The sequence below is a fragment of the Penicillium concentricum genome (genome assembly GCF_028827145.1).
Source record: "Penicillium concentricum strain IBT 3081 chromosome Unknown utg000001l_segment0_segment0, whole genome shotgun sequence".
Lineage (NCBI taxonomy): Eukaryota > Fungi > Ascomycota > Eurotiomycetes > Eurotiales > Aspergillaceae > Penicillium > Penicillium concentricum.
In genome coordinates, this window is record NW_026622754.1 from 2344384 (window position 1) to 2365461 (window position 21078).

The 21078-nt window shown below is 47.3% G+C and overlaps 9 protein-coding genes across 9 annotated transcripts; 4 read left to right on the plus strand and 5 right to left on the minus strand.

The window, feature by feature from the left end:
• Positions 1-166: 166 nt before the first annotated feature.
• On the minus strand, positions 167-2162 carry N7517_000881 (uncharacterized protein; the record flags this gene model as incomplete). Its single annotated transcript, XM_056718611.1, has 5 exons — positions 167-626; positions 674-922; positions 975-1330; positions 1379-1838; positions 1906-2162. The coding sequence occupies 5 exons, from the start codon at positions 2160-2162 to the stop codon at positions 167-169; spliced, it is 1782 nt and encodes a 593-aa protein (XP_056582746.1).
• Positions 2163-2841: 679 nt separating this feature from the next.
• N7517_000882 (sugar porter family MFS transporter) lies at positions 2842-4398 on the plus strand (the record flags this gene model as incomplete). The annotated part of the gene is made up of 1 exon (XM_056718612.1): positions 2842-4398. One exon carries the CDS (start codon positions 2842-2844, stop codon positions 4396-4398), a length of 1557 nt encoding a protein of 518 aa, XP_056582747.1.
• Positions 4399-5160: 762 nt separating this feature from the next.
• On the plus strand, positions 5161-6357 carry N7517_000883 (uncharacterized protein; the record flags this gene model as incomplete). The annotated part of the gene is made up of 1 exon (XM_056718613.1): positions 5161-6357. One exon carries the CDS (start codon positions 5161-5163, stop codon positions 6355-6357), a length of 1197 nt encoding a protein of 398 aa, XP_056582748.1.
• Positions 6358-7849: 1492 nt separating this feature from the next.
• On the plus strand, positions 7850-8671 carry N7517_000884 (uncharacterized protein; the record flags this gene model as incomplete). Its single annotated transcript, XM_056718614.1, has 1 exon — positions 7850-8671. The coding sequence occupies one exon, from the start codon at positions 7850-7852 to the stop codon at positions 8669-8671; it is 822 nt and encodes a 273-aa protein (XP_056582749.1).
• Positions 8672-10536: 1865 nt separating this feature from the next.
• Positions 10537-11637, minus strand: N7517_000885 (uncharacterized protein; the record flags this gene model as incomplete). The annotated part of the gene is made up of 1 exon (XM_056718615.1): positions 10537-11637. The coding sequence occupies one exon, from the start codon at positions 11635-11637 to the stop codon at positions 10537-10539; it is 1101 nt and encodes a 366-aa protein (XP_056582750.1).
• Positions 11638-12445: 808 nt separating this feature from the next.
• N7517_000886 (alpha/beta fold hydrolase) lies at positions 12446-13566 on the minus strand (the record flags this gene model as incomplete). The annotated part of the gene is made up of 2 exons (XM_056718616.1): positions 12446-13282; positions 13390-13566. The coding sequence occupies 2 exons, from the start codon at positions 13564-13566 to the stop codon at positions 12446-12448; spliced, it is 1014 nt and encodes a 337-aa protein (XP_056582751.1).
• A 363-nt stretch (positions 13567-13929) lies between these two features.
• Positions 13930-14729, minus strand: N7517_000887 (uncharacterized protein; the record flags this gene model as incomplete). Its single annotated transcript, XM_056718617.1, has 5 exons — positions 13930-14030; positions 14085-14212; positions 14271-14397; positions 14454-14482; positions 14533-14729. The coding sequence occupies 5 exons, from the start codon at positions 14727-14729 to the stop codon at positions 13930-13932; spliced, it is 582 nt and encodes a 193-aa protein (XP_056582752.1).
• A 1214-nt stretch (positions 14730-15943) lies between these two features.
• N7517_000888 (uncharacterized protein) lies at positions 15944-16115 on the minus strand (the record flags this gene model as incomplete). The annotated part of the gene is made up of 2 exons (XM_056718618.1): positions 15944-15981; positions 16040-16115. 2 exons carry the CDS (start codon positions 16113-16115, stop codon positions 15944-15946), a joined length of 114 nt encoding a protein of 37 aa, XP_056582753.1.
• Positions 16116-17819: 1704 nt separating this feature from the next.
• On the plus strand, positions 17820-20613 carry N7517_000889 (beta-mannosidase; the record flags this gene model as incomplete). The annotated part of the gene is made up of 6 exons (XM_056718619.1): positions 17820-17950; positions 18016-18972; positions 19029-19459; positions 19533-19768; positions 19832-20083; positions 20107-20613. The coding sequence occupies 6 exons, from the start codon at positions 17820-17822 to the stop codon at positions 20611-20613; spliced, it is 2514 nt and encodes an 837-aa protein (XP_056582754.1).
• Positions 20614-21078: the final 465 nt, after the last annotated feature.

The window sequence follows — 21078 nt, forward strand, 5'->3', positions numbered from 1 at the left end:
ATGAGAGTGGAACCTGCATCGCGGACCAGGTTACATCCATCCGGGAACTTCCTTCTCACGGGACATTTGCATAATTTGCCTAAAATACTTTGAAGAATAGCTTGAAATAATCCATTACTATTCGGTACATTTTGCGCAGCTGGTGAAAATAATAAAATATACCCAACTAATGTCCCCTGGCTTCCAGCAGCGTTTGAACAACAGTGAACAACCCCATTACATCATTGGACTCATCCTTCCAGAATTCTAGCATCCTACAAACATCAAATACCACCGCCTCCCAGCCTAGAGGTAGTAAGTGGACCAGCTCTACGCTGCGCTCAGCTGCAAGTAGCACCAACGCACTCCTTGTACACGACCGGAGCATGAGCCATGTTCCGTGGTGACGATGGTAGAATCCTGTGCGATTCTGCTGTATTCTATCAACACAGACCCTCAGTCCTTTGCGCAGAAGGATGTCGCTGTTTCCTTCCGCTCGGCCATGTACGGCCTCGACCAGAAAGTGCCAGTACATTGTCTCTTGACAGTCAAGGAAATGACCACTGAGAATGAATCGGAAGGGCTCATATTGGTCTGTACGGGGATTGCCTGCATCTGGAGCCAATGCTTCGGGAAGAGATCGCAGCCTAGCATTTATTAATTGATGTCTTGTTCAATCTGAGACATTGCCTACCATGCGTCTGCTTGCTCCTCGAAGTCAAGAATCACAGCTTCCATGTTGGATTGTGAGTCTACCGCGTAAGGTCGGTAAAGATAGCCCAGAATGCGGTTTTCCAGTCGTCGCAAAGCGATTTCGGCGAGGTAGAAGTACCATGCCGCTTCATCTTTGGACTTGAGCTCTTCTGGAGGCGACGGAAAGAATGTAGGGTATGTCAGATCCAGAACATTCTTTTGGTAAAGATTTAATTCCAGCCGCAGCTCTCTATCAACGTGATATTAGACAATGCCGGTTGGTTTGGGCTCGGTCTACTTACAGCTCAGACTTCAAGCAGGTCCAGTATATTCTCTGCTTCGTGTCCCACGCGTCTTCGTGACGGTTACCATGGGTATGGGGAATGGAAAATCCCCGACAGCACGCCAGTGCTTGCACAAACATCCTCCATGCCTCCACCGACCGCAATGTTGTCATTAGATACACACCGGCTAGAAAAAAGCATTGCGCTTCAATCGCACCGCTTCTGCAGAGCAGCATGCCCATCCGCTTCTGCGCGGCAAGGAAATATGCTTCGGCTTGTAAAAATTCCGTTGACTGGTGAAACAGACTAGAAGATACGCCCTGCCCATTCCTTACAAATGGTGTCGCGATTGAACCATTGGCGTATATGAGAAGCTGGTATGCCATGAGCAAGGGAAATGAAAATAGATTAGGGGCACTCACCAACAGACAAGACATTGCGTCCCACCCAATACCATTCAATCGCACAGTCCTCACATATTCGTTGATATCCTCCTCCTTTAGCGTAGGGTTGAAGATGTGTACATTATTGAAGAAACTGTGAACGAGGTGGTCGGCCGCATGGAGGTCAAGATCCACGGATATCGGTAGGTCCTGATAACTTGTGTTCTCTTCGGATGGAGATATTAGATACAGTCGCGGTTCAAGTTCTTGGTCATCGAAAACAGGCCATCTGAGAACCTCCTCAATGTTGATAAAAGAGGGTTTCCATTGTGTCTGCTGGTCAAGCACAGGTGACCAAATTTCATGGGATATGCTAAGCGGCGATGTAGAAAGGGGAACGTTAGACGGACCCACCGGAGGTAGATCGTTCACCTTGGTCTGGATCAGTGATTCCAGATCATCGATCCGTTTGAGAATCGCCAGACTGGCGGAATCAAATCTGTTGCTTGGTTAATTGTGTTTCTTTGAACATTTGGTGACAATTTGATCGCTCCCTATACACTCACGTCGAAAAGCAAGGCTGCTGGTAGGAACATTCCGCCCCGAGCCGCACACAGGATGCACAAGAGGGCCGGGTATTATCGCACTTTGTGCGTCTAAGGCGACAAGTTTGGCATGCTTGAGTAGCCCGCTTCCGGGGGTAGGTTGCGGCGGAACGGGGGTGTCTTCGTTTCTGGAGACTAGGCTTATCGGGTGGAGTAGTGGATTCCATGTCGGAGGCCGAGGCCTCTGGTTGGATCTGAGACTGGTAGGTCGCTTCCATTAAGATTGAAGCACGGTCTCACTAACATCTTTGCATTTGCAGAGAAGAGACCAGGCCATAAAGTCAAATATGTATTCAGCGGAGTTTCGGAACAGCAAAGAGGGGCTTCCCTCATTATTCTCATTATTTCTACTTTGGTCGTAGTGCTCACATAGTGGTTTCACCCTTTATCTCAATCAGGTTAGAACCCCCTAGTCTTAATATGGGGAAAGTTTGATTTGCCCGTAGTCACGCCGTTTGACGAAGTCTCCATCCTTCCTTCATCTCTTCCCCGGACGAGGAGCAAATATCCGGGGATGCCGCTGCGGGGAAAATCAGGTCGGCTCACTTCGGGGCAGGAACTAGCCTTGAACGGGCCACTAAGCCGACGACGGCCAATTGCTCGCTACAAACGGCCCGTGCTAATACGCCACACTAAGGTAGTCTCAGCGGAGTTCGGGAATTCAGGGCCCCAAATACGACAGCACTAGCTTTTCCATGTGGACAGGCAAAAGAAAAGGAAAACCAGACCACAAAGTTGAGTCAAGCCATCTAAACCACAATGCGCATGTTCATTGCGGAGTGACGGAGCAGTGTGATGGGAAGGTGATATAATAAGGATCGCGCCAGGGAAATTCCAGTTCTCATCTGCACTTTACTCACCTTTCTTGCACATTCAATTCAGAAGGTTGCGATCAAGATGAATGACCAGGAAGATAAGCCGACGACCATTGTCCACGAGAATGACACCAATCGCCCCGCGGAATGGACCCTGAAAAGTGTTCTCCCAGATACCGGCAAACCATGGTACAAGGAGCGTCATCTTTTGCTCCTCAATCTTGGGATGATCATTCCGTATCTATCCTCGACGACAAATGGCTATGATGGATCCATGCTCAACGGCCTGCAGTCAATGAGCCAATGGCAGAACTTTTTCGGCCATCCAACTGGTAGCCGCCTGGGCTCACTTTCCAACGGAGTGATCTTCGGTCAGATCCTCGCTTTTCCTATTGCTCCTTGGCTCTGTGACCACATGGGCCGACGATTCCCAATCTTCATCGGATCGGCGCTCTTGGTCATTGGAGCCGTTCTTCAATGTGCCGCGCAGAATTACGCTATGTTTTTGGTCTCCCGTATGGTGATTGGTTTCGGTGGTCTGATCGCCGTCGAAGCATCCCCGATGTTGGTTAGTGAATTGGCGTATCCGACACATAGATCTGTATTGGTCGGCTATTACAACAACTTGTGGTACCTGGGAGCATTGCTCGCTGCATGGATCACATACGGAACCTATTTCATGGGTCCAAGCATGTCATGGTCCTGGCGCATCCCCTCCCTTTTACAGGGATTCTTTCCCCTGTTGCAAGTGCTTTTCGTCTATCTTCTTCCCGAGTCGCCCCGATATCTTGTGCAGAAAGACCGCTACGAGGAAGCCCGAAAGGTGTTGACGAAGTACCACGCTGGTGGAGACGAGAACTCCGCGCTGGTCGACTTTGAGATGAAAGAAATCATATTATCAATCCAGACCGCGAAAGGAGCTTCTACAACTGGGTATCGAGAGTTCCTAAGCACACGCGGCAACTTGCATCGCCTTTTTATCATCATTGCAGTGCCCTGCATGATGCAGCTCTCGGGCAACGGTCTGACCTCGTACTATCTTCACCTGATTCTCAACTCGATTGGCTTGACCTCGGATCCCCAGCAGCTCCGCATCAACGGTGGCTTGACAGTGTTCAACCTTGGAATCTCAATCATTCTAGCCTCGTTTATGGAAATAGCTGGTCGACGACGCCTGTTCCTTTTCTCAACCGTGGGCATGCTGGCCTGCTTCGTGATCTGGACAGTTTTATCCGCAATCAATGAACAGCGAGATTTCAAAGATAGCAGTCTCGGCAGTGGGGTAATCGTGATGATTTTCATGTATCAGCTTTTCTACAACGCCGGTCTCAATGGGCCCCCCTGGGTCTACGTTACTGAAGTACTTCCTACCCACCTTCGTGCCAAAGGAACGAATATCATGCAGATTGCGTCGACATGTGCCATTCTCTTCAATGGATATGCCAACCCCGTGGCAATGGATGCGATCAGCTGGAGATACTATATTGTTTATTGCTGCGTTATTGCCGTTGAGATCGTTCTTGTTTATTTTGGCTTCCCTGAGACCAAGGGCCGCAGTTTGGAAGAGGTTGGGTTGATCTTCGATGGAGACAAGGCCTTCGGTGAGGTCCAGGAGAAGGAAAACTCAGCTGAAGCTTGATTTACTGAGTGGGATGGAGGTGCGGTCATGCGGAAAGAACCTTGCCGAAGGCGATGGCTGAATGTCTTAGTGTGTAGTTTGGCTATATTTGGATTGAAACTATTTATATTCTTATCCAGTTAACGATGCCATCGATTAGGATATATATTACTCATTCTCTTGATGAACAGCCCAGGACCAGATTAGGGTAAATATGACGTAAACTTCTCACTCGTATCAACTAGCCGCGCTCATCCTAGAGTGCCTTTGGAAAATTCCCATACAGAGAGAGAGAAAGGCAAAAGCGATTGAAGGTCAGACAAGAATACTTGGATGGATCATTTTCACTAGTTATCTCGTCTTTCTTGGCAAAACAGGCCACAATAGGGAGTCGCATACAATATATGGATGACGTCATTTGGTCATTCTTAAAAGCTTGGCCCGAATCTAGAATTACTGGATTTCGCATACTTTCTGCAAAGATGCAGTATGACGGCTCAAAAGCAGAACCAGTATATTACCTGACGCCTGGAGCTGGGTAGCGCCAGTAGCGTAGCCTATAACTTGGAAGTCACGTCATATCGATCAACCCCAGTTAACGGTACGAACTGTTCCTGGAATCGGATTTACAGCTGTTCTGGGTGTCCTCTTTGCCTATTAAAACTCGTGCTCCGTCTGCTTAAACACTTTTCAGTATTTGTTACACTTTAACCTCACCTGTTGACGAGTATTGCAGTTCACAATATTCTCTCATTTTCACCCCATCTTCCCAATATTTTCAACATGCTCGGACGAAGCTCAGGAATTGCAGCAAGGTCCGCCAGACAGCGACTGCAACCCAACGCTCGCTTTATCAACTCTCGCTTCCAATCCACCGCATCTAATGCGGCTTCCACTAGTGGCAATCCCGCCTTGATTGGCGGTCTTGCTGGTGGAGCTGCCGCCTTCCTTGCGGGATACACCTGGTACCACTTCTCTGGAACCAAGACACTCGTCAACACCGGCAAGCAGACACAAGCATACATCGACCAGGCCAAGCGGACAGTCACTGAAAAGACACCTGAGCCAAACGAGGCATTTGTCTGGTTAAAGGATACGATCAAAGGCTATGCTGTCTTCATCCCTGGCGCGCGCGGCTACGTGGACACCGCCTTTGATGACCTCGAGAAGATCAGAAACGATCATGGAAAGCAATTTGATCAAGTGGTCAAAAATGCATATACCGAGCTGAAGGATATCTCGAAGAAAGAAGCATTGAGCATAGACTCTGCGTCCAAGGCTTTGAACGTGCTACAAAAATATCTCAAGCAATTGTTCGAGCTTGCCGGCGACGCCACGGAGAATGTTCTCAACAATCACCCCGGACTCAAGGAGAAGGTCGGTGGTAGTTTCGATCAACTGAAGGAGATGGGCGACGCTCATGGGCCCCAAGCGAAGGAAGAGTTAACTCGGACCTGGCAACAAATCTCCAGCATTTTGCAGCGCGGCACAAATGGCGAGTCAGTTGAAGAGATCAAAAACTTGATCCAAGAGCAGAAGTCAAAGTTTGAAAAGCTAGGGGAGGAGGCATGGCAGAAGGGTTTCGAGGAGGCCCAGCAGTACCTTGATAAATACCCAAAGCTCAAGCAAATGGTTGAAGACAACGCCGATACCTTGAAAAAGGGCAACCCTAAAGATCTGTGGGGTCTTGTCAAGGACAGCGCTTCTTCGGGTAAGACGGAGGATGTGGAGAAGTACATCACGGACAAGGTTGGACAAGCGAAGACAAGCGGCTTGGGTGACCTGGACAAGTGGCTCAAGATGGTACCTGGTGGGTCCAGCGTCATCCCTCAATTGCAGTCACTACAGGCTATCGCGCAAAAGAGGGGAAGTGAGGCAGAAGACCTGTTGAAAGAGACCGTTGAGGAAATTCAGAATGTGCTCAAAAAACGAGAGGCACAGTTGGTGAAGATTGCCGAAGAAACAGAAGAGAGCAAATAAACTTTGCATAAACTGTGATAATCCTTTATACCATAGCCACATAATCAACCAATTCACTGCATAACGATGATAAAAGTCAGGCTCGTACGGAAATATGTATATTGAATTTACACCCTCGCCATCTGTTGGACCACTCCGTCGCTGGCCATCTGTTTGCTTACTGACTGAGCAATTGTTTGCTTGACAGCAGGGTATAGATACTTTCCGGCTTCCGCCCCATTAATTAGTTCAACTGGCTACATTCTCTTTCTAGACATGTCTCGGTTCTATGTTCTGAGGCTTCTGCATGACCCAAACCCCAACCCGGTCTGGGTCTGGATCGAAAGCTCATAACCTAGATCCAACCCAGCCCCAGTGACTGGGGCCCCAGAAAACCCAGTTTAGGCCCAGTTCGACCCAGTTTTCACCTAAGTAAGGGTCTGACGTAGGTAGCGGTCATAAACCCGCTAAATCAGCTGGATTATACACCCGAGGACGTAATTAGCGTGTTTGCTGGTTGTAACCCAATTTGGGGCCCCAAGCCTATCACTGGGTAAATATATCTAGACCTTGACAATGCTAGCGGGCAACGGGGCGGGCAGTGCCCGTGGCCTTAATTAATCGGGTAATACCCACTTGGAAATGCCCATGGGCGGGCACTACCTTAACTACCCGGCTCACGCGAGTAGTGGGAATTCCCATAGGAAATTTGACTGAGCATTCCGTATAGTCTAGAGCGTCATAATGTATATAAGTTAAGCTATCATTTTCTGTATTATTAGGTCTTCAATTCATATGCCAAGTAGGACTCTAGGGGACTATTAGATCTCTAATTCTCGATTAAATTAGGATAGCTTCCAATTAACAAAGACCTAAATAAATTTATGGTCGCATATATAATACTGTAGAACTGAAATATAGAATGCAATTGAACTAGTGCAAGTGAGAGGCGATCTCGACACCTTCCATCCAATAGGGAGCCAGTGGAGATGGTCCAAGATTTGTTTATTTGGATTGCAGGAATCCAGTACCAAATCAGCCGCAGATAATACATCATCTTTCTAATAAATCAGCTGAGCTTGCACTCCACAAAAATATCGCACTGCTAGTTCCCAGAGATACCATACCCGTGGTTAGCTTGGATTCTGACATCCTAGGATGCCGCATCAAGAATCCTCAATCAACTCCTAGGGATCTAGACGTACCTAGACTCAAGAGATACAAGCTAGTATGCCGATCTTGCGTCATTAATGGCGTCTTAGGATTCCTATAAAGATATCGAATTTCTCGACATCCAGTCCAGAGCATAGTCGTCCTTGAACAAGGGATTTCCACTCTCAATTCCAATATCTAACTACGACAAATCGCTACAATGAAGTCCAATTACGAACGAGTTCTTATGTGCCTCCTTGTCCCAAGCGTCCTTAGTCTGCAGAGGGAAGGGACTCTCCGACAGGAACCTTTAGAGCAAAACCCTCAAGCAAAATTATGCACATCTGATGATATTTCCAAAATGGATGTCAGCCAATGCGACTGTCCGGCCAAATTTCCACCAGACCCAAAGAATCTAACCTGCCTAACAAGCCCTCAGACCTGCTACCAGGCCTGCGGCAATCCCCCGATAAGGATCCAATCCCGAGCCCAACTTACAACCTGCAACTCAGGTTGCGTCTCCTCAAATAGCGATTGTAACGGCTGCTATATCTGGTTCCACAGTCTGTGTGGGTGCATCCGGGATCTACAAAGTCCAAATCCAAAGGCAAACTGTATCCCCGATAAAAAGATCACTCCAGGAAAAGCAAGTCCCCCAGTATGGATGGTCACTAGCCGGGGTGATCTGATCACAACTACCCAGCTCTTGCCGGGAATCCTTCAACTACATACAGCCCCAGATGCAGACGGCGGGTTCCAACTTGGGCAGAAAACTCTCCGCAGTGGACATCCCGAGCAAGAATACAACCGAGCAAACGGAACGCTGGCCATCAATAGCGCGTTGACCCGTTCGGAAGAACAGATCCATATCCACCTGTGCCAGAATCCTGCCAGTTCGACTAGAGACTTACTTTCTGGCTTGAATCGCTCCGATTATAAGGTGCTGAAATGGGTTCAGTTTCCGCCAGGGTTCAAGTCGGGCTCCGCCATGTATTGTCGTGTGTCGCCTAGCCCGGGCGGCGAAGTGGATGTTGCAACCGATATTCTTCGGGTACTTCAAACCACCATGGCATGCGACATTTATAATGTAGGTGGAGGGGTTGTTACTGATAGACATGATTACTCCTGGAGTTGTGTTACCTCTGGCTCTAGGTCCGCGGAGGAGATTTTCTGTCACACTTGAAATATGAGACGGCCTCGTTCTTGCATCTAGGAAGTGAACGAGAACGCGACGAGGGGTGAGACAAAATGGGTTGTGGTAAAAGTCAGCAATCATCTGTTTAACTAGGACCGATCTTGCGTTCGACAAATGTATATGCTCATCTTGCAAATGACAAAATTGTCGCATCAAGTTCGCTATGGAATAAAGCGTTACGTCACAGCTCTTCTCAGATGGTAATATCTTTGAAGTCTTAGCGTATTCGGAAGGTGAAGGTGTAGTATGCCAGGGATCGGATATCTGATTTTACATTGTTGTTGCCTGAATTATGCGTTATTCTAAGGAAATATGTGAATTTAAAAAAAACATACAACAGTGAGGATTCGCTGGTGGTCACCCACCCAACTACTAACTCACCGGCGTGTGGCTTAAGTACGGCTGAGCGGACGGGAAGCCCTGTTTTCCACACCCTATGGTCGTATGTATTATATTGCGTCTGGGAGAGTATTATAGAGTACAAGAGACTGGATGGTTGTGGGTGACTGAGTGATGGGATGGAAGGGTGAGCGTGCTATAGATAGGGTACGACGGTGTATAGCGCTCAATGACAAATGCCTGAATTAAGCCCTGTTTTAGATCGCCTTTCGGCCTCTCTATACAGTGTACTGTAACCAACTCGTTATGAAGATCAAAGGATTTATTTTCATTCCTACCTTAGGTTAGCGGAACCTGGGCAGTGTACATTACTTATTAAGGGATCTGTAAGAGTAATTCACTTATTCTTATTTTTCTGCCAGGCCAAAATAACGCATCGAGGGAGTAAAATCAGGCATTTGTCATTGAGCGCTATAGACCGTCGTAGATCGGGTGAGAATCACTACTGTTTGTTGTACATATTGATCACTTATATATGTAGGCTTCTAGCCTACCCCTGGGTAGGATATGTTCCCATAACACTGATGATTGGTCAATCTACTTTTCGATGGCCCTTGAGTGGCGCACTGTCTCTATTTCTAGAGTTAATTGCCTACCTCTATTCCTAGCTAGACAATGGTGATGTAAATATGGAATATGCCGTGGTGTCTATCACTAGGCATTATAGGAGAAAATATCTAACGAAATATGTATATATGGTAGATGTAATCGTCATCCTTAGAAACGAGGATGTATAGGTCTAGAGGGACTGAGATAATTATGGAAAGCGAGAGAGAGAAAAAGAGGACAATGACCAAGAACACGATGAACCTGGATCACCGCTGGGCCTGGAAGGGCTGCGTGATGGTTGCTTACCACTAAAGTCATCCAACCGTACTCTTACACAAAGCGGTTAGGCGGAGATGGGAAGGCTAACCTTGGAGCAAAGCATAATGCAATAAACAGCATAGATGTCGAAACATATAGGTAGTTGTTCAAGTGTAATTTGTTAGTGCAATTGGTGTTGTGGGTAAACGTAGCCAAGGAAGGCTTGTAGCGAGGGAAAGTCTCTGGAAATTGGGGCGAGGCTTACTTCTATCATATATCTCTCGGTTGGGGTACTACATACATAGCCCAAGGCCTAATCAAGGCCAACAACCAGCTTTTTAAAGGATAGAGGACATTAAGCATGAGCACGAGCATGAGCCTACGTAAGGATGAATGAGCGGCTCAGTCTGAAACTTCTTTTCCATTGTGCGTGCCTTTACGACTCTTCTCAGGGCTAATTATGGTGGTTTCAATATAGTGGGATAAGCCCTTGCAACTCATTTCTGTCAGTAAAAAAATATGGATTGTTATCCATAAACACCATATACTGCCATGCCCTAACTAGTACAGACGAATAACAATACGAAATTGAACTTGACAGGAAAAGAAGGGAAAGCCACCCGTTATACGGTAAAACACTTCTTGTTTCATTCTTGATCTTGTTCGAATTGCACCTCCCACACCATGGATGCGAACTCAACTAGTTCTTGTGTCCCAATGACTATATCACGTTCTTTGTTGATTTGTGCGGGGCGTCGAAAAAAAGATTTAAAAGGGATCACGAGCTGAGCTGGAGGATTATGGGGATCAAAGTAAACTGCACCATCAGATTTTCTTTTGATGGTGAAGTGGGTTCTGTTGATAGGGCGGGAGGTTTGGGAGCTCCATTCCCACTGGTCGATCGTGATCTCGGGCCTTTTTGTATGGAGATTAACTCCAATAGCCACATTGGCCTCCTGTTTTTCTGGATCTATCCAGTACTGAGCATCACGGCGGAGCTTGGCGTAAGTCTCCGAATTGGCGACCTCCAACAGAACTGTGGGTCTCTTAGGAGCGTTGCGCAGGGGTCTTTGTGGACCCCACCCCCCGTCTGCCACCTTCCTTGTGCCATCTTTGGCAAGCATCGTTGTTCTTCCCCATGACTGAATTGCTTTATGCAGGCCCATTGGCCGAAAGGCCTCTTTAAGCATGTCGTTGAAAGCCTCTGCGGCTTGTTCGTGCGCCGGGCCGGCCATTTTGATGATAAGGATTTTTGATTTCGGATTGAAGAATGTATTGGTACGAACAGGAGAATCCGAGTTGATGAAGTCGTGCTCGAAAGTCGTAGGTTCAATAAAGAAGATAAGGTGTTCGCTGTGGTCTTCTTTCTCGGGGCTATATTCTTCGTCTGGCGTATTCTTAGTGTTGTCTCTGTTACGAGGGATACTCTGACGAGTACGGTTATCTGCAAGCCTACCGCGGTGGGAATTGCGAATGGGAATTGGCTTTTGTGCCGAGCCTAATTGAATGGTGCCTTCCATCTGTGGCAGCGTGATGGAATGGTCTTTCCGTCCTTCCCAACTTGCACCACTTACCCCCAAACTTGCCTTTTGTCCCACGCGGAAAGAACCATAGAGACGATCACACTCAAATGAGATTATCCGACAGAAATCGTCCATACCGCTGTAGCAATATGCTTTGACTGAAGCAGGTAATCCTTCGATATCCTGCCGGCCATATTCGATGGCGCTATCATTAAACTCGAACATTTTTGTGTTTAGAAAAGAGCTCAGCTGATAGGAGGATTCAGAGTAATGTGGTTTATAGGACTGGCAATGAATAGTCTTGTAAGGCATTGACAAGAAAGCTATATCATTATGACTGTACTCTGTCGTAATATCCTGTTGGTTTCCATCGGCGTGGGAGAGGAAAATCGACTGTATGCGATTGGGTGATGGGGGAATTATAGGCTAGCAACCTTGGAAGGAATGGTAAGGGGATCTGCTTTTCGGATGTCCCAAGTGATTCTAGAATTCCAACCTCTAAGTAAAGATTTGCATGCGTACAAATTACACCGTTTCTTCGACTATTTTCCAACGAGAATGAATAAATACCCATGAACGAGCTACGAGGTCTTATTTTACAATCTGGGACTCTCACTTTTCATCAATGTCCCGTATTCTTCTCTTTATCGAGGCAGACTTCAGAAAGTATCAGAAAGCAAAATTCGGATTAGGTATGGCTACTCGATCGTTAGATGGTGGTTTCTGTAGACAATTTAATGAGAATTCCATCTAAATGCATGTAAACAAGCCCAGTGATATCGGCCATCACAATCGTGGCTCGGTCTTAAGAGTAAGGTGGTAATTGAACAGCGGGAATGGAGGCTTCCTGAAAAAGACAAACTGAGTTTATGCTGCAATTTTGATAACGTTTTATAATTCTAAACTCCCGAGTGCATGACTTGGAATGGCGTTCTAAAAAATACTCGAGCTTTAGAAAAATAGATACATCAAGATCTAAGATATTTAGAATTCTCAGCTTGATACCTCCCAATGGTATGAACCCCGAAAATATTCAAACCAGCGTCACCTGGTTCGTTAAATACGATAAATCCACCGTCAATATACCATCGGAATCCTCTCCAAAGAACGTCGATAGCCGATCAGCAACCCATACAGGACTTTCATCCAACACCCAATGGCCAGCCTTTGGGATCACATCTACTTGGAGATCACTGCTCACCGGCCCAAAGTTTTGTTGCAAAACAGACCCCGGCGCAAAGCTAGCCTCGCCTCCAAGAACCAACACCGGCATTGGCAACGGATTGCGACTAGATGATGCGTTGAAGAACGAAGCGTCTTCGGTCACGGTCGAAACCGAAAATATGTTCATCATGCTTCGCAGAAATCCAGGTTTGGATATTGATGTTGCGTAGCGAGTCAAGTGGTCCTCACTAATGGCTTCATTGCCGGAATAAGAAGTGTGCCAGAAGTACCAAGCCAGCATCTCCTTCTCGCGGCCTTGGATAAAATATTGTGCTGCGTCCGGGACACTGAAAAAGCCGAGCTGCCAGTTCTTGTATAAGTCCCAGCCAATGCTGCCGCCGGAGCTGGGGGTCCATAAATTCTCATATCCGAAGCCAGGCAAGGCATACTCGGAGAATCCAATTCTCTTCACGTAAGATGGATACTTTGCCGCTAGCGCCGCTGCAATTCCGGAGCCCTTATCATGCGAAAAGACGTAGGTTTCGTTGATGTGCAGGAAATCTAGTATCGCTTTGAAGTCATCTGCATGGGTGGAGGCAGTATAGTCGTCGTCTGCTGGAATTGAAGAGTCGCCGGCGCCACGATTGTCGGCGGTAATTACGGTGTAATTCTGTGCAAGAATTGGGGCGATGGTAGAGTAGGAGAGCTGGAAGAAAGCGGACGGTTAGCATGCACAAACATTGTCCAGAAGGATGTGTTAAAGTCATGATGCCGGCAAGACCAAAATTGGGATACCATAGGGTCGTAACTCACACTATGTTGAGGGTTTCCATGGATGAGGAGGACGGGGGGTCCAGTGCCGTAATAGCGTAGGTGAATGCTAACGTCTTCATTTACTTTGATACGTTGATGAGGCCAAGCGTCCCAGGAAGGAACGTCGGCAACGCAGATGCTGATAAGCTGGACGATTGAAAGAACAAGAAAACGCATTCTCTCCCGGTACAACGTTCAAAATGGAAATTTTAGTGATACGGCAGCAGACGAAGAACGAATTTAAGATTTCCTAATCGTTGGCTAGATTTTAATTTATGTCATTTAGCCCATGACGTTCATTTTGCGTTAGGGCAAGTGTGCAGTTCGGCTGTATAATCCGAAAAACTTGGGATTTTGGAGCGCGTAACTAAAACTCAGATAACAAGAGTAAAATAGAACATCGCCGGAGCGGTAAACAAAAGGATTGTGGTGCCAAGGAAGATGTGCCACCGCTGTAAATCTCGTCCCATCGCATAGAGCGCAAAGCCTTATTCAAGGGTATGTCGATAGCTTTCCGCCACACCGTTTCCACCGCCGTATTTAAATGGCCACGACATCAACCCAGAACCGAGTGTCATCGCTCTGGTATTTTTCATCACTCTCAAGCTGCGCCTGAATCCATGCTACGGCATCGATGTACGCTGTCGATAAATTTAGCTGCCGTGAACGAGAGGATCATATTAGGTACAACTCACCAGTGATGTCCGCCGTGCCCGGGTTATTCACACCCGTTTCTCCGTTGCGGTGGCCACTGAACCAAGTCTCATACCCGTAATGCTCCTCGCCATCATGACGAGCTTGGATGTCCATTGACAGATCCGAACTAGGGGTCGAACGTTAGTAAATATATATCTGGGCCTCAAGAGCACCCTAAAACTTACTTGAGAATTTCACCGTTCTTCACCTGGCTTGTGGTCTGACCTAGGAATTCAGACGCAGAGTTTCTCAAGATGAACCAATTCTGTTTGAACACGCCGAAGTTGGTGCCGTCGCCTGTCTTCCCATCACCTGAATTATCACTGTTAGAACCGCTAATATTCTCGACTGTAAATCTTTCGACATACCATATGTGTAGTCGGTAGTCATGGTGGTACTAATACTTGTAAGCTGGGTCATTAGGGACAGAGCACAAAGGAAACTCACGTCTCCAGCATCGCAATGGCCATGTCACGAGTGTTGCCACCAGCATCCAAGACCGCCTGCTTACGAGTCCCGAGCCCAGCAATGGTTTCGGTGCCCCGATCATCTGCGCGGGCCAGGATTGCTTTGAAGTCTGCTGTCGGAGATGAGACCACCGCAGACACGAGGGCCATAGATGTGAAAAGAGATAGGAGCTGCATCTTGGAATGAGATGAAAGAATAATGAGCTTTCTTGCTGATTGATTCAGGAGTTGGATTTGTGATACTGCAAAAATTCGGAGACAAGCGGCTTCCTTTTATATGGCAATGTGAGAGCTGTGGACATTATGGATAGTTCGACATTTGGGGCAACATGAACGGTATGAGCGAATTGCTGTCCCTCTTCCCGCGTGATAACCGGCAAAGATCATCTTGTTTCGAGTCTCGCTTCATAGTATATTGAGGAGTTACCTTGAGGTCTCCCTGTTCGTCCCGTGCGGATCTTTCTGCATCAAGACGGATGTAGTTTCATATACTGCACTAGTTTCAAACTTCAAAATAGAACTAAAAGGAGATATAGTCTCACAAAATGAATAGGGAAGTCGACAAGAAGGGGAGCCAAGGGTGTACCTGGGGATGCTTGTGAGACCATATATGTAAATGATGCCAAAAAGGGTCACGCATCAAGTCAAACGGTATCGTCACTTGAAATTGATAAATTTTAGTTGATAACGTGTAAATACTTAGATAGGATCTACGTCTCGCCAAACCTCGGGAGTTCTCCGGAACTACTTGTTTCGATCGGACTTCCGCCCACCGTGGCCTCAAATAGGCAATTTTATGTAATACAACTGGGTGTCTCGGTGCTGCGTCTATATGTAACTGACCATTTTTAGACTTTGTTCATAGAGAGTCTGGTGATACGCACTTTATGCCCACTTTCTAGGAATGTCAAACTGCGCATTCTGTTCTAAATATGACCCCTGGCATAAATCTAAAAACATTGATAGCAAAGGCAGAGAATTTTAACTAAGCAAGTTCAGCCGCAACAAAACTCGGACAGCTCACCCGCGGCATGCTGGACCGAGCAAGGCTATATTTGAAGCACAATTTTGATTATACTATTAGAAGTGACAAGAGCTGAGAGCAAGGAATGTCTTTTCCCCTAAAGTATCGGTAGCCTAAAAAGCACCCCGAGTACTTATTTTAGACGTATTCAAGTCGACTCTAGTGCTATTGTCACAAAGGACCGTCGTGATACTAAACCTCAATATAAATCTTTTCTAATTCTTTCGACGACCAAAACTAGGCTTGAAGCCAGGAGCTCCTCTGCAGTTGCTCGATCCTCTGGCCGCCAGCACAGCAGTCTCGAGACAAAACTCAAAAACATTTGCTTCCCGTCCCCTTCGATGACCGTAAGCTTTGCTTCAAACCCTTACTCTTTCGGAATGAGATCCGGGAACTTGAATTGACCTATTTGATCATCAGCAAGACAGACTTTCAAGCGGTGGCATATTTGTAAGCGAAGTACCATCGTCATTAAAATATCGCGAGCTTTGGGTTCCACGGTCAAGCATATCCTCTGGCGGAGGGCCTAGCAAGGACATAATAGAGGCCAGGTGCGTCTTCTCGCTGTAAGATGATTCTGATGATGATATTGAATAATCAAAAGGGCCGGTCCCACAAAGCAGTTCCCAGATCTAGTCAGATTGTTGGAATCTTTTGGACACCAACTTGAATGATTGATCCTCACCAATGCACCAAGATTCTATATATCAACGCTGTAGTCCCAACTGGCTCTAATGTATTTGGCTGGATAGGTTGATTATGAGGGGCCTTTTCTCCGTAAACAGAAAGCCCAAAATCCGTGATCACTGGCCTTCCTAGGCTATCTACTTCAAAGCCGAAGTTATTTCGTGAAAGGTATATTATTCGATCTTTGGAGGGTTTCTGGGGCATTGGATTCTCCATCTCATCCCGAATAGCCGCGTCGGGTGGGGAGTTATCTCTAAGAGCCATAAAGGTATTGTCGGACTCGAGATTTGCTAACTTTTAGGATTTCCAACTGATGAGGGCTATGTGTTCTTTGGTTGAACAAACCTGTATGGATACTATGACGTTGGGTGTGAAGATAATGAAGGCCCATCACGACCATGCAGATATGGTTGCCATGCGGCCCTGGTAAGTCGAAGGAGTCAAGCAAAAAGCGCACAAAATACCCACCTTCGTCGGCCGTATTTGCTCGTGTTATATGCTGTGTACTTCTTAACTCTTTTCCCGCACATTCTTTAGATGTGTAATTGTTTGCATTGATCTTTATCGCAACATAACGTGGAGGAAGCCACCGCCACCTTGAAGGTTAGAAGTAGGACAGTCGCATTGTCGTAGGACTTACTGGTGAAGGTCTTAACCCAACCAGACAGTGGAGCTGGTACCCCAGCCAATTTTAACAGCCACTTGATATCTGTCGGCGAGAATCTCATGCAGTTGCATGGGATAAAAATGCTCGGGGTTATAATGGGGTGTGCTCTCCTCTTCGATGAATCGAGAAGTTCGGAGGAAACTGGCTGGGATGGAATGAGGCTTGTAATTCTTGACCGCAAGAAGTCAAAAGGCGATATTTTCACTGATTTAGGTATGAACCTCACGTCTAACTAGGAAGGAGGTGATAAAGTGTCGGGTAAGGGATTATCCGGGTGTGGATCCATTATGCGGCAGCTGACGGCAGAATCCGTGGGATCAAACCTCCAGTGTTTGAAAACTCCTGAAGATCAGGCAGGAGAAGCTCAAATTGCCAAAAATGTGTCAAGTAATATCACCAATCTTCGGGCTGTCCATCCCCGATATCCCCATATGAAGATAAAGATGACGCGCAAGTGCTTGGACACGATCGATCTGCATTTTGGTGTGAGTTGGACCCTATACAGCATATAAAATGGGGGAATTCTTCGGGACTACCAGTTTCGATCGGACGTCCGCCTACTGTACGCTCGAATAGGCAATTAGACGGAGAAAAAAAGTGGTCACTGCGTGACATTTTCGGCTGATCTACATTGCAGGTGGGGCAGGAGGTATTGGCGGTAGTCTTGCAGCCTCTAAAGATATCACATTGAGAGGTGCAGGAATTCGTCTTGTGCTGCGTGTTTTCACTCTCGGGCTCAATGGTTTAATCAGGACAGAAAGGGACCCAGGTGCTTTGAAGTGTCCACCGCTGATATAAATTAACCCACTCCGCCCTCTCTGGAAGTTCTCTCAATTGAATGCGCCGTGAAATATCAGGAACGAATTTGTCTTCCATTTGAACCACAAACATGACGTTCTGCAAGCAAATATTGTCTACAGAATGGACGTTCAAGGATCGAGATGACGAGACACTCAATGCATGGATGCCTGTGGCGGCAGTGCCTTCGACGGTGCAGCAGGATCTCATTGCAAATAAAAAGTTAGGAATCCAACCAACTGATAAACTCGCAATGTGACACCAACTGACGATTACATATTATTTAGGCTCGAGGATCCGTACCTAGGCTTCAATGAACTCAAGGCGCGCTGGGTCAACGAGAAGGCATGGGTATATCGACATGTTTTTCAACGACCGGAAACCCCTCCTGGTGCAACCGTGGCACTGGTATTTGACGGCTTGGACACCTTTGCCTCAGTCAGGCTCAACGGCGAGACAATCCTTGAATCTAGCAACATGTTCCTAGGCCACCGTGTGGATATCACACAAGCCCTAGGGTCAGCACAGAGCACGAACGTGCTAGAGGTCGAATTCGATTGCGCCCAGCTCAAAGCAACCGAGCTACGCAACAAAGACCCGGATCACAAATGGCACGGATTCAACGGAGATATGGCTCGCTTAGGCGTGCGCAAGGCCCAATACCATTGGGGTTGGGATTGGGGCCCAGTTATCATGACAGCTGGTATCTGGCGCGAGGTGCGATTGGAAGTCTACTCTGCACGAATAGAAGACCTATGGCCACAGACACATCTTGCTCCTGATCATAAAATGGCGACTGTTACGGCAGTTGCTAAAATTGATCAGTCCAACTTGGAAGGCTGTGTTGCTCGCTTCCATTTGACTCTACGTGGACATGAGATCGCGCGCCAGGATATCCCTATACCCGCCAATGAAAATGCCCAAGCCAGCTTTGAGGTCACCAATCCCGAATTATGGTGGCCACACGGATACGGCTCCCAGACCTTGTATGAAGTGACAGTCTCACTCTTGCACGACGGAAATGAGCTACACCAGGTGTCCAAGAAATTTGGCATTCGGTCCGCAGAAGTCATTCAGCAGCCCGATAAACATGGGAAGTCGTTCTTTTTCCGAGTCAACGGAGTGGACATCTTCTGTGGAGGCTCATGCTGGATCCCTGCCGATAATCTACTACCTAGCATCACCGTCGAGCGATATCGGAAATGGATCGAGCTAATGGTGGCAGGTGGCCAGGTGATGACTAGGTATGTTTGGGACACAATTTACAGTTTTGATGTCTTCTAACAATAATCTCAAACAGAGTATGGGGCGGCGGGATCTACGAAGACGATGCTTTCTATGACGCCTGTGATGAGCTTGGCGTGCTAGTTTGGCAGGACTTTATGTTCGGCTGTGGCAACTACCCAGTATGGCCTGAGCTATTAGAGTCTGTACGACAAGAGACAGTCTATAACGTACAGCGATTGAGACATCATCCATCAATCGTAATCTACGTTGGCAACAATGAAGATTATCAAGTGCAGGAGCAGTCGGGGCTCACCTACAACTACGAAGATAAGGACCCGGAAAGCTGGTTGAAGTCTGACTTCCCAGCACGCTACATCTACGAAAAGCTGCTGCCAGAACTGGTATCCGAGCACTCGCCGAGTACCTTCTACCATCCGGGAAGCCCATGGGGCGACGGAAAAGCCACGAGCGATCCTACCGTGGGGGACATCCATCAATGGAATGGTCGGTCAATCTGATCCATAAATGAATTCCCATTGGGACTTTTGTTCGAATATTCTTGCTGACGGTTCTACAGTGTGGCATGGAACGCAAGAGAAATATCAGATCTTCGACACCTTGGGAGGCCGCTTTAACAGCGAATTTGGGATGGAAGCCTTCCCGCATATCTCGACGATCGAATACTTCCTGGAAAACGAGAAGGACAAGCACCCACAGTCACAAGTTATGGACTTCCATAATAAGGCCGATGGCCACGAGAGGCGATTGGCGACGTATCTCGTGGAAAACCTACGTATGGCCACTGATCTAGAGGTCTGTTATCTACACGGTCACCTGAACCCGAAAGAAAGAAGAAAATACTCACACTCTACTTAGACATACTCCTACCTCACACAGGTCGTCCAGGCAGAGACCATGATGTTCGGATATGGCGGATGGCGCCGCCAATGGGGCGATGAGCGCAAGTGTGGCGGAGCGCTACTGTGGCAGATAAACGACTGCTGGCCCACGATCTCATGGGCAATTGTGGACTACTTTTTGCGGCCAAAACCTGCGTATTACACTGTGAAGCGAGTGATGCAGCCTCTGGTGATCGGCGTGCGACGTGAACATCACGACTGGAGTGTCGTGCACGCAGAACCCCCAAAAAGAGCCGGTACGAGATGTGGGTTGCTAGCAACCGACAGGAAGTACTGCATGGAACTGTCGAGCTACGATTCTTATCGGTGGTGACCGGTAGGGACCTGCGCACCCCGGCTGTCTTCACGGACGTCACTGTTGCAGCTAATGGTACTTCCGAGATCACAAGTGGTATCATCGATCATGTCACCCAGCCTGAGCCCCATGTTCTTGCCGCACGGCTATGGATAGATGGTCAGATTGTGGCCAGGGACATTGACTGGCCGCAGCCGCTCAAGTATCTTGACTTTGCCGATCGCGGACTAGAAGTGAGGCAGCAGCCAGGGGCTTCAGCTGGACAGCAGCTCTTGGTAATCAGCTCACGGAAGCCGGTAAAATGTCTCGTCTTTGAGGAGCGGGAGAATGTACGAATTAGCGACAGTGCTATAGATATTGTTCCGGGCGATGAGCAGGTGGTGGAGATTACAGGACTTAGTGATAGTGATCCACCATTGGGGTATCGCTACCTGGGTCAATAGTATGTTTCAACCATTTTTAACTAGGTTTATGATACAATCCAGGTTTCTAGTCATGAAATTGCTGCAATTTGAAAATAGAAAGTTTTGTTGTAGTATTATCTAACCCGCGGGAGGAACTATGACATTTTGCGGGATAGAAATGGCCTCCGATTTCGGGTGGCACCTTTTTTGCACAATATTGGGCGACTTATATAATTTTAATTTGAATACAATTCATTAGCTTCTTGAATTCATTACATGGGAGCTGTCTGCCTTAAGTCGATAGGAGCTCTGCACCTCTAGCATTGATCTCTCTTCCTCCCACCCGAACCCAATGAACAAGTGATATTGCATGTTAGCATAGCCGTTTGCGGGGGTTCATCTCCCGCTCTCCATTTACTATTATAGAAGGAAAGAATGTAGATCTAAAAGCAAATAGAAAACACATGGATTGTGGGGGGTTTGGACTCCGTTACAACTTGATAT